Source organism: Equus caballus, chromosome 11 (assembly GCF_041296265.1).
Source record: "Equus caballus isolate H_3958 breed thoroughbred chromosome 11, TB-T2T, whole genome shotgun sequence".
NCBI lineage: Eukaryota > Metazoa > Chordata > Mammalia > Perissodactyla > Equidae > Equus > Equus caballus.
In genome coordinates, this window is record NC_091694.1 from 48,058,644 (window position 1) to 48,075,158 (window position 16,515).

Here is a 16,515-nt window from a genome sequence, read left to right on the forward strand (position 1 = left end):
CCAGAATCCTGCAGAGATGATATTGTGGCCTCTTGGGGCCTCACGTGGGGGCACACAGTGCCCAGTGTACCTCATCAATGATGTTATTTTAATCCTTCTGTCAAGATGTTTCTTGATTCTTCTACTGTATAGTTACTCTTCCCCTCCTTGCTGCTAATAAACAAACCATCAAGAGACACTTAGGACCACACTAATGTCTTGCCCCTCATCAGAAATTTCCTCCTAGATTTGGCATCCATCGATGGGTTCTGCCCAGGCTGTCTTCCTGCAGGCAGCACCTCTGCTGAGTCTGTTTCTCCAGGTAGGGTGGTAGACAGGAGCGGGCGCCAGCCTTCCGTTATAGTCCCGTCCAGTGCTGCTCTCCTGGCCAACGCCCAGGCTTCCTCATTCTACCCGAGTTCGAGTCCCTCCCTCGTTCACAGCCCACCTCTTGCGTGAGCAGCCAGACTCTCTTACAGTGAGCGGGACTCTGGGAGACTCATCTCGTTTCCTGTCCTGCGAAGCTTCTCTTCCTCATTGTAGCCACTGTAGCCACCACAGCTAGACCAAGGGGACCGTCCTGTGTGTCACCAACGGAGGGGGGTGCCAGGAGCTCTCCTCCCCTCTAGCAGGGCTCGGAGACTGGGGATGGTGAAATCTCACCGACAAGGCTGCAGTGGGCTCGGCAGGAACCTGTGATAAGATGCCAAGCAGTTAAAGCAGCTGCTTTGAGGTTGAGAGGCTGGAGGCCACAGGAAGTGAGCTCTCCGTGCAGAGCTGATGTGCCTTCAATCGGCACTTGTCCCGGGACAGCGGCTGCGGGCTGGCGAGGCTGGGGGCATGTCTGTGGAGTGCCGGGAGCCCGGGCCGGAGGGGCCTCAGGACTGGTCTGCGGGGCCAGGCGGGCATGCCTGGGCCTCGGGCTCAGGTCGGTGCCCCCGTTCAACCACACCCACCCCCTGGAGCCTGCCCCGCTGGAGAGCTATCGTGGCCGCTGCGGTGCTCTGCTATATCAACCTCCTCAACTACATGAACTGGTTCATCATCGCAGGTGAGGAAGCGGACGGGCCTCCTGGGCAGCGCCTGCTCATGCATGTGTGCGCGGCCTTGCTACCGGCCGGCACTGCAAACCCATTGTGGCCTCCCGTCCTTCAGACTTTCTTCCTGTGGAACGCATCCCTGCTGTTCTCATGCCTGGAGGTGGTTTCAGCCATGCCTGCAGGTGGGAGGGCCTATCAAGTTCGCAGTGCAATCCCAAACTAAGGGTGTGCACATGGGTGTGGGTGCATGATGGCGAGTGGGTGGGTGAGGACAGCAGGGAGGACCGGTCCTGCAGGCAAAGGCCTAGAGGCTCTGGGTGGAATGCTGGGGTAAGGTTGTGGAAGACAGGGTGGCCTGGCCCAGCTCCCAAGCAAGAAATAACTTGCTGGTTGTTTCCGGGACAGCAGGCTACGTGCAAACCTTGCATATTTTGCCTTCCTTCCTGCGGACACTGGGCTTCTGCTCTGTCTTCTTGTCACTCACTCATTTACTCATTCATTTATTCAAGGTTCAACCTTCTTTACTTTCTTCATCACGGATTCATTCGAGATTGATGGAGCACTAACTGTGGGAAGGACCCTCTGGTGGGCCTGGGGGACCCAGAGGAGGGCCAGTCAGTCTTGTAGCTCCTGAACTCAGGAATGACTATCTCATGGGGCAGAGGGAGAAGCTCATTAACAGGACTCCTGCAAGGCAGAGAGATGTGGCCAGGCGAGGAAGGCACAGACCGGCCTGGGGAGCTCAGAGGGGGTACCTGCAGTGACTGGGCATCCCTGGGGCCAGGATATTGATTCATCAGTTGCCAGCTGGGCACCCCAGGGAGTGGCTGTGGAATGAACAGAACTTGGAGTTGCAGACAGCCCCTGATCTGGTGTCCATCTTTGAGGAGCTCAGAGGGACACAGAACACCTGTTCAGGTACCTCTAATACAGAACAGAGTAGGGTGAGACTCAGCGGGGCAGCCCCAGGGTGAATGGCTGAGGGTTCTGGCAGAATTCACAGAGGAGGGGGATCTAGTTTGGGCCTTGAAGGCTGAGAAGATTGGCAAGGCAGGAATGGGGCGAGGTGAGGGCATGCAGAGAGAGGGGTCAGTGTGAGCCAAGGCATGTGGGGTGAGCGTGCACGCTCTGATCAGGGATGGCAAGAGGGAAGGATGCAGGAAGTTATTCTAAAAGGGTGTTGGGGGCCAGATCATAGGCTTCTTGGTGCTAGCCTGGAAGCTTGGACTCTCTGCTGAGACAAAGGGGAGCCATGGAAAAATATCTTAAGTGGAGGGACTCGTAGTCAGATTTGGGGCCCTGATGGAGGCCAAATGAGACAAGGAGGTCAATTCAGAGGCTCCTGCAGTGGGTTAGGCGAAAGCTGAGGAGGCCTGGGCTGGAGTGTGGGTCTGGGGCATGAAGAGGCGGTGGGGGCAGGAGACAGAGGGGAGCAGGTAATGGTACGAGTGGAGCTCTTTGAGCCCCTCAGGCTGGGTCCCTGCTTTCCTACCGCTAGCCCTGGGAGGCCCCTGGCTGGGCCGTCAGACCCTGAGTCCTGCCTGCCTGAGGCCCCTTCCCTGTCAGGACTTCCTCTGGCAGCGTGAAGGGGGCAGGAGAAGTGAAACCACGCTGAGCGCTGGGGACTGCTGGGGGCGGGTGAGCCACTCTCAGGGCAACTACAGTTCTCTTGTGGGAAGCAGCTCTTTGGGAAGCCAGAGTGACACATGGAAGGTAACAAGGAGGCTGGGTCCACACCTGGCCCGGGCTGTCCCCAGAGTGCCACGGGGCTGGGAGGAGCCCAGGAGCAGACCAAACAAGGGGACAAGTCCCTGTTTCTGGAATGGAAGATGAGTGCCATGACAGAGAAGTTTTATAGAGCTATATACTTTGCTTATCTGCGTTAACTATTTTTTTCTTTCCAACGCATATGTCTTATTCGTGTAATTACCCATGTTAAAAGGGAAGGAAAGACACGCAGGGTGCCCTGCCTGGATGCTGTGGCGACCGGGCCCAAAGTCAATGTCTGAACCCAAATCTCCTACGTTGCTTCTCCAATTCTTTGATCTGTCTTCGCCTGCTGGCAGGTCTTGGGGGTGTAGATGTGGGGTTTCTACACCCTCACCGTGTGGGTGTTTCTGCAGGGCCCCATTTGGGGGCTTCTGCCCCCTTCTGTGACCCTAGGTGGGAGGGTGAGCTCCCTCTGGCCGGGATTCTAGTCCCAGCTCCTATTCCAGCTGTGCTACCATGGGTGGCTGGAACCTCTGTTTCCTCATCTGTATGATGGGGACAATGACAGTCTCCACCGCTTAGGCCCATCTCATAATTCAGTGAAAGTGGTGGTTGCTCCTGATAACGACAGGCCAGAGCCTCCCAGCTCGGTAAGCAGGTGCCTCGTCCTGACTAACTTGTCCTGAAATACGTCAAGGAGCTGAGGGGACTTCAGTGAAGAGAGCCTGGTGTCTGGGGGCCCGCTTCCTCTCTCCGCATTGGGCTGAGCACCACTGCACTGGCCCACGGCCTAGGCAGATCTTGGAGGGGTTTTGGAGACCCAGCTGGTGCAGGGCAAGAGCCGGCCACCCTCGGGGAGGTGAGGCCAAGGTCAGACCTAAGTGGGACCTGTCTGTGAGGCAATCACGTGCACTGTCATGTTGGTGTGTTTATGCCTCTGGGAGAACATGCTTGTGTGTGCACATGTGCAGGCCCGGACACACGTGTCTTTGCATGTACATGCTCGTGTGTATACGTACACCTATGAATGTCTGGAGTTTGCACATGAGCAGGGCTGCTGTGTTGCACAATCCCAGGGACTTCCATTTACACTATAGTCTAAGTGAATGGCTGTGCACTGTGCAGCGGTCACTCTGACTATAATGCACATGTGCACATGCATGCACGCCTGTGGGTGCGTCTTTATGTGTACACCTCAGTATATGTGTATGTGTGTCTGGGTGTGTGAGACTGGGCTTACACACCTGTGAGTGCAGGCTCGTGTGTGTGTATGTACATCTGTGCCTCTGTGAGGGTATTCCTCTGGGTGTGCCTGTTTGTATGTACCTGTGTGGGGCTGCATGTCTGTGTGTCTGTGTGACTATGTGTCCATGTCTGGGGTGCATGCTCGTATATGAATGTGTGAGTCTGTGCCTTTGGGATGTGTGTTTCTGCATGTGTTTGGCTCCTGTATCTTGTGTGTGTGGTTGGACACATGTGTGGGAGAGAGGGGAAGAGAGCAGTGGGCCCAGGTGCCACGCCCTTTGCGGTGCGGGTCAGCGGTGGCCCTGTCTCAAACGCGGGGGCAGCTGCCTTTCAAGGCCTGCTGGGCCACTTCCCATTTCCTGAGTACTGTCTGTCTGTCCACAGGAGTACTGCTGGACGTGCAGAAGTTTTTTCAGATCAGTGACAGCAATGCTGGTCTGCTTCAGACGGGTAAGGAGGGCGTCAGGGCCTGGAGCTGGGGCCCTGGGTTCGTGCTGGGCGGGGTCTTTCTGCAGGTCCTGTTCTGAGCCCAGCCCCGGCTGCTGGGAGATGGGGCCAGGCTGAGCCCCACTAAGTCCCCTGGCACAGAGGAGAGGGCAATGAGGATGGGTGGTATGTGCGCATGAGGGCCAGTCCAGGTGGGAGATGAGACGGCCTGGGCTGAGACCTCGTGCTTGGACAGCCCCTTCGGGTTTGAGGGCGGGGGCTACAGGAGGAGCAGAGGGAGAGGAGCTGGAAAGGCTGCTGGGCCTCGCCTTCGGATCACAGCTGTGGAGTCGGTCACTCATCCCTTCACGTCTGCTCAGCTCAGCTGGGAACCGGCAAATCAGCGGGGCTGAGGAATCCTGGCCTGTGCTTTCCTCTCACGGACCTGAAAAATCTGACCTCCAGGACACACACAGACAGACAGACAGATAGACAGACACAGACACGTACCCACCATGGGCTCAGATGAGGTGTGGGCCCACAGAGCTACAGTCCAGCAGCAGAGAGCAGCCACATGTCCCGTTCCAAGGTGGGGGCTGTTGAGGTCACGAGGCACTACCTCTTCCCCTGTGGGTGCCTGGATGGTGACACACACATACCCACGTGTGTGCACACACTGCCACAACTCAGGATACACACGTGTGCACACACCCTACCTGTGACTGGCGCATGCATGGTTCCTCTCTGCAGGCCCCTCCGTCCTCCTAACAGTCTGCCATCTCCCGCCTTAGAACAAGCCTCTCAAACTGGAGACGGGGACCCTGGGGACACATAAGAACTTTCCAGGGCTACATGAGCAGCGTTTTGAGAGCATCCATTTACGGATATTCAAGGCCGTGTATTTCTTCCCTAAAATGGATCTGCCTGAGAACAAGCCTCTGTTCTCTTTTCTCACCTCCCCTTTAATAATCACCTGTCCACCCTCTTAAGCAGAAAAATACACCTTTCTCCCATTCTGAGGTTTTCTATGGTGCACTGCCCTGGGTGTAGAAAGTTCCAGGGTGCCAGCCAGAGGGAGCCCTTGGGGATGCTTAGCTTCTGCTGGGGAGACCCTGGGAGCGAAGCAGAGGGAGTGTGAGCAGAAAGCCACCGGGGATGTTTCCTCCAGGCCACAAGCCCATGGCAGGGCGCCAAGCCCTATCTAGCTGTCCTGCTGGTGTGTGACAGTCTACTATTTATCTACAATTTAGAATTCAGAAGTGAGATGTCTCAGGGATGGGTGTCAACACATTTATTTCAATAAAAAAAATGAAGCCAACATTTTAACATCTTTCTTACAGACAGCCACTCTGACCTGCCTGATTGATTTGGCAAATAAGGACTGGTTTTGTTCATTAGACCCTACAGCGACATTTCCCATAAGCGAAATGACCTCGATCTGCAGTTCCAAGGATTTGGATGAAAATATAGCTAAAAGAACACAATAATGCTGGAAATCACATCCTTTGGAACTGTTTAAACTTACGATAAAAATGTTTTAAATGTCAGCTGAAAGCTCTTGAAGGGGTGCCCAGTTCTATAAACTTCTTTAAGAGGCACCCGAGTGAAAGAGTTAGCAGAGACTGCTCTGGACCAGCGGTGTTTTCCTGGTGCTTCTGTCTCGGGGCTGAGCCAGGGCTGGTCCTTCGGTCATTTCCGTAGCCGGAGTGAGGCCATCTTGCCTTGATACTCGCAGCCTTGTAGGTTATAAACAGACAGTGGTAGCTGAGTCAACATGTCCCTTTTCTGGTCCTTGCCACGGTGAACACGATTATTACTACCAGGTCCCTGATAAGTGAGAGGCCGTGGAGGGAGGAGTTTGTGCGTATGTGTGAGAGAGAGAGAAAGTACGTGAACATGTGCATGTGGATGTGTGAGTGTGCAGCGAGCATGTGTGTGCGTGTGTTTGGGAGTGGGTGAAGGGGAGCGCCATCTTTGCAGAGGAACCCCAAAAAGATGCGTGGGCAGGGCAGTGGGGCTGGAGGCCTGATGACCAGGCTCGTCTCTGGTGACCGCAGGTGAGTCTTTCCATGTTTCTGGGGCCTGTGCAATGGCCCCAAGACCCATCCTGCAGAATGGAGGAAACCAATGATGAAGACAGGGGCTGGCTGAGCTATAAGAGCAGGGTAGGGGTGAAGGGAAGCAGTGGTCAGACCCCCGCCCATGGGACAGAGAGGCTGCTGGAGTTATGTAACTGAGTAAGAATATTTACAATGAACACTGATGTGGCCCTTGCCGTGTGCCAGGCAGGGTTCGAAGTGCTTTATAATATTAAGCCACTTAATCTTCATAACAATCCCATGAGGCAGGTATAATTCTTATGCCCATTTTACAGACGGGAGCCTGAGACACAGAGAGGCTGTGGGGCTTGCTGAAGGTCACCCAGCTAGTAAGCGACAGAGCTGGGCTTCAGATCCAGGCAGCTGCCTGTAGAGTCCTTCTCTTACCCCAAGCTCCTTGATCACTCCCACCTTGTCGCAGAAATGATTTGAATTTAGAGAGGCCGGGAATGAAGGCTTGCCTGCCTTCTCTTTGGGGGCAGGGCTCTCCTTCCCAGAGCATCTGGGAAGGTTTAAGGTGTTTGTATCCTGTAAAGGACCCTTGCCCCAAATCTCATAAAAGTATGAGAAGATTTGAGGAAATATTTTTATAACCTTTGTGTAAAGAAGATATGCATTAACAAGGCACGGAACAACCTCCCTAGAGGAAGAGTGATAAATTTGATGACATCAGAGCTAAACTGCCTTGTATAATGGCGACTGAAACTTAAACGCAAGGAGTAATAATAACGGATAACATTTATGAGGCATTTATATAAAGCCAGTCACTGCCTTTTATAGACTTTATTATATTTAATTTACTCAATAACCTTGTGAGGGAAGTACTGTCTCATTGTACAGTTGATGAGAGGAGAACAGAAAAGTTAAGGAATTTGCCTAAGGTCACACAGCTAGGAAGTGGTGGGCTCAGGATATGAGCCCAGGTTGTTTGGTCCCAGAATTTGCATTTTAAATCCTTAAAACAAATGTAAAGGACGGGGAGAAATTATTTCCCAACAACAAAGAGGCCAACAGGAAAATGAGCAGAGGATGCGAACCTAGGAAGGGCTGCTGAGCCTCGCTGGGAACAAGGACAATGCAGATTAAAACATCAGTGAGACATCATTTGTTTTTCAACCATTAGATGAGCAACAATCATACGATGGATCATATCAAGTGTCAGCAAGGGTGCTGGCAACGCTTGCTTCTATGCAAGTGTAAACTGATACAGCCTTTTCCAAGGCCTCGTTTGCCAGTAGCTATTAAAATTTTAAATGCTGTTGACACCAAAGACCATTCTCTGTGGAGTATTAGATGGAACCATATTAAATTGCTGTTTTTGTAGGTCAAAACTGGCCTAATTTCTGCAATTGCATATGGCTCAACCCAATACTAAAGCGGGTCAGGGGAGAGCGGGAGGGGCTGGAAGCTGAGCCAGGACGAATCTGGATGCTCATTAGGCTCAGGAAATGTCAATCATCTGTGCTCAATGAATGGCGACTCAGGCACTGGGCGGGGCCCTCCAGAGCCTGAGGCCCTGGGGTGGTGGGACCCGGTGGAGGGGGGGTCCAGGCTTTCCCTGCCACCTGCTCTGGGAGGCGGCGGACATACCCTCCTCGGAGGGCGGAGGTGATGTCATTTAGTGAACAGAAACAGTGAGGGTACTGATCCCTGTGGCATCGTCATGCAAATCTGTGGCAGTTTCTTTGTCTTCACAGAATAATAAACGTCTTCATTAATCCGGTCACCGATTTATAAGGGTTTCCTTTTAAAAATGGGATAAATGCAACTGACAACATCAGGGGAATGCTGTACCTACTTAGGAAAACCAAGGCGTTTCCAGGTTCTAGGATTCGCTGTGCTAATTCTAAACCCTGCTCATCTGCTCAAAGCAGGCCCGGGCAGACCTCCCCTCCCTGCTCCACCCCCAGCCCCAGCAGGGGTGTGAGAGCAAAATCAGACCAGTCCCAACACCAGGCTCACAGTGGGCAGGATGCTCTTACAGACAGGGCACTGGCAGGCACTGAGTACTGGCAGCCCCATGCCAGGCTCCATGTTCACTTCTGTCTCACCTTTACACAGCCTCGGAGGGCCTGTTGACTTCTCCAGTGTTGGGGTGATGCTCAGAGAGGTGGAGTTAGTAACCTAAGGCCGCACAGTGAGCAGGGAGCAGAGATGGGATTTGAGCCTGGGCCCAGCCCCCCACTCCCCACTTCCCAGTCCCCTGAGTCTGGGCAGTGGGTTACGTTAGGGAGGAACTGAGGGTTCACCTTATCTTCTCCTCCTTCTGGCCTTGACCCACTGTCAGGGTGCAAGATTGTGGCTTCTGAGCCAGGCCCTTTCTGCGGGCCTGCCGGCCGTCTGCCCGCGCTCCGTTGTGGGGGGATGCAGGCTGCCCCTCACTGTCTCCCCCAGTCTTCATCAGCTGCCTGCTGCTGTCTGCACCCGTGTTTGGCTACCTGGGCGACCGACACAGCCGCAAAGCCACGCTGAGCTTTGGGATCCTGCTCTGGTCTGGAGCAGGCCTCTCCGGCTCCTTCGTCTCCCCCCGGGTAGGTGCCCTCACCCCTGCACAGGGCCCAGGGGACCTTCCCCCACCTGCTTCCTCCCTGATCCAGTCCCATCAGAGCTGGGTGCAGCTGCTTCTGCTCCGTTCCAGTCTCCAGGCTGGCTCAGGGGTTGCCTTCCAGGGCTGAGAGCGGAGCTCCTTAGACTTTCTTAACGGGAACCTTCCTCTCTTACACCTCCCGCTGCTGCCCGTGGCTTCATTTCTGCCCAGCTGTCCTGGGGTGGGGGTGGGGCTAACAGCTACTGTCTGGGGGACCCGGCCTGGTTTGCAAAGGCGATGCCCAGGGAGAGGGCTCCTTGGGCATGGGGACAGGCAGAGGCTGCAGGCGCCATCAGGGGGCACCCGTGTGGTTTGGGGAATCTGGGATGGGTGGATATGAGGTGTTTGTAGCCCGGATGCCCTCTTCCTCCCGTGGGGGCATGTGTCCCCAGGTGCCCTTGGCCCCTCTGACAAGTCCTCAGGTCCCTTGCTCCCTGAGTGATTTCTGGAACTCACCATGGTCTTGTGCCTGCTTGCCCAGTATTCCTGGCTCTTCTTCCTGTCCCGGGGAGTCGTGGGCACTGGCACAGCCAGTTACTCCACCATCGCGCCCACCATCCTGGGCGACCTCTTCGTGAGGGACCAGCGGACCCGGGTGCTGGCCATCTTCTACATCTTTATCCCTGTTGGAAGGTTGGTATCACCCTGGATCCACTTCCCTGGATGGTAAACTGAGGCCCAAAGGAGTCAGAACAGAAGGTGGGCTGGGGTTAGGAGACGTCAGACCAGGAGGACTGGGGTCTGACTCCCAACTCTACCCCTTCCTTACCGTGTCACTTTGCCTCTCTGTGCCTCGGTTTCCTCATTTGTAAATGGGGGCAACAACACCCACTGACAGGCTATGTGAGGATTAGAGATGATAAAGATGCTCCCTGCGTGTTAGTGGACTCCGGGGAGGGTGAGAAAGAGCAGCGTGGCAGCGCGGCCCACTCAGGGAGGGCCGGCTCTGGGAGGTGAGGCAGGGAAGTGTGTCGGGGCCGGCCGAGCGCCAGCACGGGGTAGGACACAGTGGGATTTGCAGTCAGGCCTCTGAGCTCTGACGCACGTTTCCTGGAATCGCCTGACTCAGGCAGGGCTGAGCGTAGGGAAGGGGGCTGGGGTCCTCGGATAGGGAGACAGTGGACAGTGGTGCCGAGGATGGGCCAGGAGCCAGAGGTCACCAGTGACTTGACCAAGGTCAGTGGACATCTGGGCCTCACGTGGCTCACTTTTCCCAGTGAAAGTGCTACGGGCTTCAGAGGGCCAGCTCCCTGGGGTGGGGGCACCCTGGCTCAGGCTGGCCTTGGGCCTGCCTCCCTCCCCTCACTGCCCACGTCCCCTGCTCCTCTGTTGCAGTGGCCTGGGCTATGTGCTGGGGTCGGCGGTCACGGAGCTGACAGGGAACTGGCATTGGGCCCTCCGAGTGAGTCTGGCTTCCTTTCTTCTCTCTGCTTTCCCCCTGGGCCAGCAGGGACTTTCCAGCCTCGAGTGGCCTTAGCCACTTGGCACAGTACCCAGCACCATGTGGGGATGGGAGTGGTCAGAGGTCGGCAGCTTCAGACATTCGGGGCTTAATGTGCAACGTGGACGATGGAAGCCGTGGCCCCGGCTTCAAATCTCGGCTGCTCAGTTTGCTGGCTGTGTGACCTCACGCAAGTCACCTCCTTCTTTGGATCCTCACTTGGCCTGTCTGTAAAGTGAGGGAAGTAAATGCTACCTTCTGGAATCTTGAGGATTAATGAGACAAGGGGTGGAAAGATGCCAGGGCAGGGCTGATGGGGCAGGAGGACGCCTGGGCTGGGAGAAAGGACAGTTATGGAGGCAGCACGTGCTGGATAGTTGGGTCTCCAGTGCTCAACCATGTCGGGCTCGTTGATCCCAAGAGAGTGGAGTCTGTGCTGGACAGATAGGTATTAAATCCAGCCCCCAGGGGACCCCATGCCCCGTGTACTCTCAGGGGTGAGGGGGTGAGAAACAGTTGTAGGTCAAGCTTTGTGGATAACCAACACCCAGGAAATGAGCCGTGCCCCCGCCCCCCCGCCACCCACCCCAGGGAGCAGAGCATCCCAAGAGCCTGCGCCGCAGAGTTCAGTCACCCCCCCGGGATCTCCGGGGGCGCAGGAGTGTGTGGCCCTGAGTTTCCTGGGCCCTCATGTCCCCAGGTCATGCCCTGCCTGGAAGCCGTGGCCTTGATCCTGCTCATCGTTCTGGTTCCAGACCCGCCCCGGGGAGCTGCTGAGAAGCAGGGGGCTATGGCCATGGGGGGCCAGAGGAGCAGCTGGTGTGAGGACGTCAGATACCTGGGCAGAAAGTGAGTGTCTCTGCTCCTCCCTGTATACCACCGGAAACCCCTCTGTTTGCCCCGGCATCACTGACCTCCCTTTCTCTACCTCCAGGGAGACCTCCCTGAGGGTCCAAACCTTCACACCCCTCTTCCTCTCCTGAGCTCCCACTCACCAATGGAGATGCCCTCCCTCCCTTGGAGGCCCCCTCTGCCTGGCCATGTGATGGAATATGGGCCGGGAGGGAGGGAGGGAGCGAGGGAAGGAGGCATCTTGGCTCTGCCCTGCCTTATCCCTGAGTGACCTGAGACTTGGAGCCTCACTTCCCTCATTTATTCAATGGACATAATTCTCCAGCCTTGCCGGCTTCTCAGGGTTGTGGGGACTATGCCGGGAATTAATCACTCCCTTCTCCAAGTCCCGTGGGAGGGTATCTGCGCTCTCTCCCGGGCCTGGTTGGGGAGGCAGACGGGAGTCAACTGCACGCCCAGGTCTCATGATTTACTGAAATGTGGGGCACAGACAGGACCCCACTCTATCCTGGAGCCATGAGACCGTGGAGGGCACTCGGAGGAAGGTGGGGGCAGCAGGCACAGCTTCCTAGGAGCAGTGATGTTGCGTTTGGACCTTTCAGGAGGGCAAGAGTTGGTTCTGCAGGGAGTGGGGAGGAAGGCACAGCATGAGCAAAGGTGTGGAGGTGGGACGTGCAGGTTCTCAGAGAATGTCGGGAGGGTCTGGAGCCTGGGGCCTGCCTGAGCGCCCAGTGACCGGAGTGCCCAGGACGGGGCAGGGAGAGATAGGAGCAGACAGGCCCCGCAGCCCCAGCCCTCTCTCCGCCTCAGCCAGGGCGCTTTCTCTTGCAGCTGGAGTTTTGTGTGGTCAACCCTTGGCGTGACAGCCATGGCCTTTGTGACTGGAGCTCTGGGCTTCTGGGTTCCCAAGTTTCTGTTCGAGGCCCGTGTGGTGCATGGGCTGCAGCCGCCCTGCCTCCAGGAGCCGTGCAGCAGCCAGGACAGGTGAGAGGCCTCTGGGAGCCCTGGACACCCGTCCTGGGTCGGTGGAGGGTCTTGGTGGGGAAGTCCTCAGCATGTTCCGAGCCCCCAGACTCTGTGTCTCTGGGCACACAGTGCTCTGTGATGACACCAGGCTTGGGCCCCGGTTGTCAGGCAGGAGGCCTTGTTCTGGCTCTGGTCGACCTGCTGTTGTTCTGGGCGGCCGCAGGCATTTCCCTTGTCTTCTCTGGGCCCCAGTCCCCGTCTTCCCACTCTTGGGGCTGCTGTGGGGTCCAGAGGCACTAGAGAGGGGTGAGGCTTCTGTGGAGCCCGTGGGACGATGGGAGTCTTAGGCAGCCTTCCTTCGGAGGGACCCATGGTGTCTTCTGTGAGGTCAGCCCATTTTACAGAGGGCAAATTGAGGCTGGGGGATTTCACACCTGTATTCACTCATTCTCTGTCTCGTTGGGGGCCCTGAGCATCCTGGGGAAACTGCTGGGGGTTGGGTACGGTGGAGAACAGAGCCACACACAAGGAGGCACTCTGGCCTCAGGGCATGCCCCCCTCCCCGCCCTGCTCCCCCTGCTGTGCCCCTGTCTGCACCACCTTTGACCCCAGTCTCCATGACCTCCTGATCGATCGATCGAGAGGGCACATCCTCATGCTCTCTTACCTGCTTTCTCCTCCTCCTCGAAACCCTCCATCCTGGTTTCCTCCTCTCTGCTGGATGCTCTTCGGTCTCCTGTGGTCCCCTGCTCCTCGCCGATGCTGCCCCCTGGGCTCCTCGAGTTCCTGGGGCCCCTGCTCTTCACCGGAGCCCCGTGTTCCCTGAGACTTCAGTGACACCAACTCTCCACTGGCTGCCTCCTTCTCCCCAGCCTCCCCTCTTGCCTCCCCCTCAATCCCTGATGCCCAGAGAGAGCTTCATGTAATTTCCAGAATATCCCACGCCCTCTCACTGATCTATGCCTTTGCCCAAGCTATGCCGTCCACCCATAGCTCCCTTCCTTTTTCTCGTTGTTACTTCTTAAGCTTTAACTTTAGTTCAGGCCTTCTGCTAAGCATTTTCATGATAAACTCTCTGAGGTTTTGTAATAATAAACTCTATTATTCCTGTATAACAAATGAGGAAGATGAAAGATCAGAGTGGTTAAGTGACTTGTTCAAGGTCACACAGCTAACAAGTAGCAGAGCCAGGATTCAAACCCCTCTGACTCCAAAGCTGGTGCTCCTGAGCCGCATGTCCTGTTGCCCCTGGGGACGGCCTGTGCCTGTGAATTGACGTGAACATCTCCCCACTGAGCTGGGAGTGGCTTTCTGGCACAGGCTTTCTGGCACACGGCACTCAGGGAAAGCATCCAGTGAATGCAGGAATGAATGCATCGAATGAGATTGTGATGTCTGTCTCGGCTCTACAGCTAGATTCTTATCTCTTGGGAGGCAAGACTGAGTCCTAAAAGTCCCACAGCAGCTTGAAAAAATGGGAAAAGAAACAGGACTTAAGTCCACGTCAGGCCTTAAGTGGCTGTGTCCTCCTGGGCAAGTCACTTCCCCTTTTCTTAGCTTCAGACTCTTCCTCTAACTCAATTTGTGTAACAAATGATCACACACCCCGTAGGTTAAAATAATGGAAATTAATTTTCTCATAGTTCTGGAGGCCTGAAGTCCAGAATGGTTTCACTGGGGCAAACTCAAGTCCAGCAGGACCACACCCGCCTTGAGGCTCCAGGGGAGCCTCTGCCAGCCTCTTCCAGCTTCTGCTGGCTGCTGGCATTCCTTGGCTTGTGGCTGCACACTCCAGCCTCTACATCCACGGTCCCACTGCCTTCTCCTCTGCCTCACCTCTCCCTCTGCCTCCCTCTTATAGGGACACTAGTGACTGCGTTCACGGCCCATGTGAACAATGGAGAATAATCTCCCCATCTCAAGAACCCCAATTTAATCACACCCACAGGGTCTATTTCCCCTGTGAGGTGACACAGGTTCTAGAGAGTGGGGCGTAGACATCTTGGGGGGCTATTTGAGCCTACTGCAGAGCGGGTAGAAGGTCCCAGTGTTGGGGTTCTGCACAGACCTCAGCTATTAATACACTCTCCTTGCTTAGGATAAGCCCCAAGGTGAGGGCGGGGCAGGGATGGGAAGGAGCAGGACGCAGGATTCCAGCTCCGCCAGAGGGAGAACTTCCAACTCTCGGAGCTGGCCCAAATGGGACTGGCTGCCTGAGGGGGAGTAGTGAGCTTCCTACCCTTGGGGGCATGTAAGAAGGAGTTGGACAGCTGCTTGCCAGGGCCCCTTGTGCAGAGGATCAGTGTAAAACTTGCAGGCTTTTTTTTTTTTAATTGAGGTAACATTGGTTTATAACATTGTATAAATTTCAGATGGACATCATCATATTTTGACTTCTGTATAGACTACATTGTGTTCACCACCAGAAGTCTAGTTGCCATCTGTCACCGTACAAGTGTCCCCCTTCACCCCTTTCACCCTCCTCCCACCCCCCTTCCCCTCTGGTAACCACTAATCTGTTCTCCTTATCTGTGTGTTTCTTTGTCTTCCACGTATAAGTGAGATCAGACGTGTTTGTCTTTTTCTTACTTGTTTTCTGTAACTAATACGCTCAAGGTCCATCCATGTTGTTGCAAATGACAAGATTTCATCTTTTTTTTTGTGGCTGAGTAGTATTCCATTGTACACACATACCACATCTTCTTAATCCAATGATGGGCACTTAGGTTGCTTCCAAGTCTTGACTATTACGAATAATGCTGCAGTGAATACAAGGGGTGCATTTATCTTTCGAATTAGCATTTTCATGTTCTTTGGATAAACACTTAGAAGTGGAATAGCTGGATCACATGGTAGATCTATTTTCAATTTTTTGACAAATTTCCGTACTGTTTTCTATAGTGGCAGCAGCACCAGTCTGCATTCCCACCAGCAGAGTACCAGGGTTCCTTTTTCTCCACATCCTCTCCAACACTTGTTATTTCTTGTCTTTTTAATAATAGCCATTCTAACGGGCGTGAGGTGATACGTCATTGTGGTTTTGACTTGTATTTTCCTAATAATTAGTGATGCTGAACATCTTTTCGTGTGCCTGTTGGCCATCTGTGTATCTTCTTTGGAAAGATGTCTATTCGGATCCTTTTTTATTTTATTTTATTTTATTTTTAAAGATTTTATTTTTTTTCCTTTTTCTCCCCAAAGCCCCCCAGTACATAGCTGTATATTCTTCGTTGTGGGTCCTTCTAGTTGTGGCATGTGGGATGCTGCCTCAGCGTGGTTTGATGAGCAGTGCCATGGCCGCGCCCAGGATTCAAACCAACAAAACACTGGGCCGCCTGCACCGGAGCGCACGAACTTAACCACTCGGCCACAGGGCCAGCCCCATCCTTTTTTATTTTTTAATCAAGTAGTTTGTGTTTTTTTTGTTGTTGAATTGTATGAGTTCTTTATTTATTTTAGATATTAATACCTTATCAGATATACAATTTGCAAATATCTTCTCCCAACTAGTAGATTGCCTTTTTGTTTTGTTGATGGTTTCCATTACTGGGCGGAAGCTTTTTAGTTTGATGTAGTCCCGTTTGTTTATTTTTTTCTTTTGTTTCCCTTGTCTGAGAAAATATATCCAAAAAGAAATTAAGACCCATGTCAAAAAGCGTACCGCCTATGTTTTCTAGAAGTTACATGGTTTCAGGTCTTAACATTCAAGTCTTTAATCCATTTTGAGTTGATTTTTCTGCATGGTGTAAGATAATGGTCTACCTTCATTCTTTTGCATGTGGCTGTCCAGTTTTCCCAACACCATTTATTGGAGAGACTCTCCTTTCTCCATTGTATATTCTTGGTTCTCTTGTTGAAAATTAGCTGTCCATAGATGTGTGGGTTTATTTCTGGGTTCTCGATTCTGTTGCATTGATCTGTGTGTCTGTCTTTGTGCCAGTACCATGCTGTTTTGGTTACTATAGCTTTGTAGTATGTTTTGAAATCAGGGAGTGTGATACCTCCAGCTTTGTTCTTTTTCCTCAGAATTCCTTTGGCTATTCAGGGTCTTTTGCTGTTTTGTATACATTTTAGGATTCTTTGTTCCATTTCCGTGAAAAACGTCATTGGAACTTTGATAGACATTGCATCGAATCTGTAGATTGCTTTAGGTAATGTAGGCATTTTAAC

General features: G+C 53.9%; 1 protein-coding gene across 3 annotated transcripts in view; it reads left to right on the forward strand.

Annotated features, from left to right (window-relative positions):
* The first annotated feature begins 492 nt into the window (after nt 1-492).
* The window catches only part of SPNS3 (SPNS lysolipid transporter 3, sphingosine-1-phosphate (putative)), a 44,286-nt gene continuing 28,263 nt past the window's right edge, over nt 493-16,515 (forward strand). For 2 of the 3 annotated variants that reach the window (XR_002811665.2, XM_070226481.1), the window contains exons 1-7: nt 530-1,030; nt 4,359-4,424; nt 8,894-9,030; nt 9,568-9,719; nt 10,422-10,488; nt 11,228-11,376; nt 12,211-12,363. Coding sequence is in view for 2 of the 3 variants with exons in the window: in XM_070226481.1 (XP_070082582.1) it covers nt 760-1,030; nt 4,359-4,424; nt 8,894-9,030; nt 9,568-9,719; nt 10,422-10,488; nt 11,228-11,376; nt 12,211-12,363 (995 nt within the window). In the remaining variant the exon portion in view is untranslated. Of the gene's footprint in view, nt 1,031-4,358; nt 4,425-8,893; nt 9,031-9,567; nt 9,720-10,421; nt 10,489-11,227; nt 11,377-12,210; nt 12,364-16,515 lie in introns of all 3 variants that reach the window. The other variant, XM_014728056.3, reaches the window with a different exon arrangement.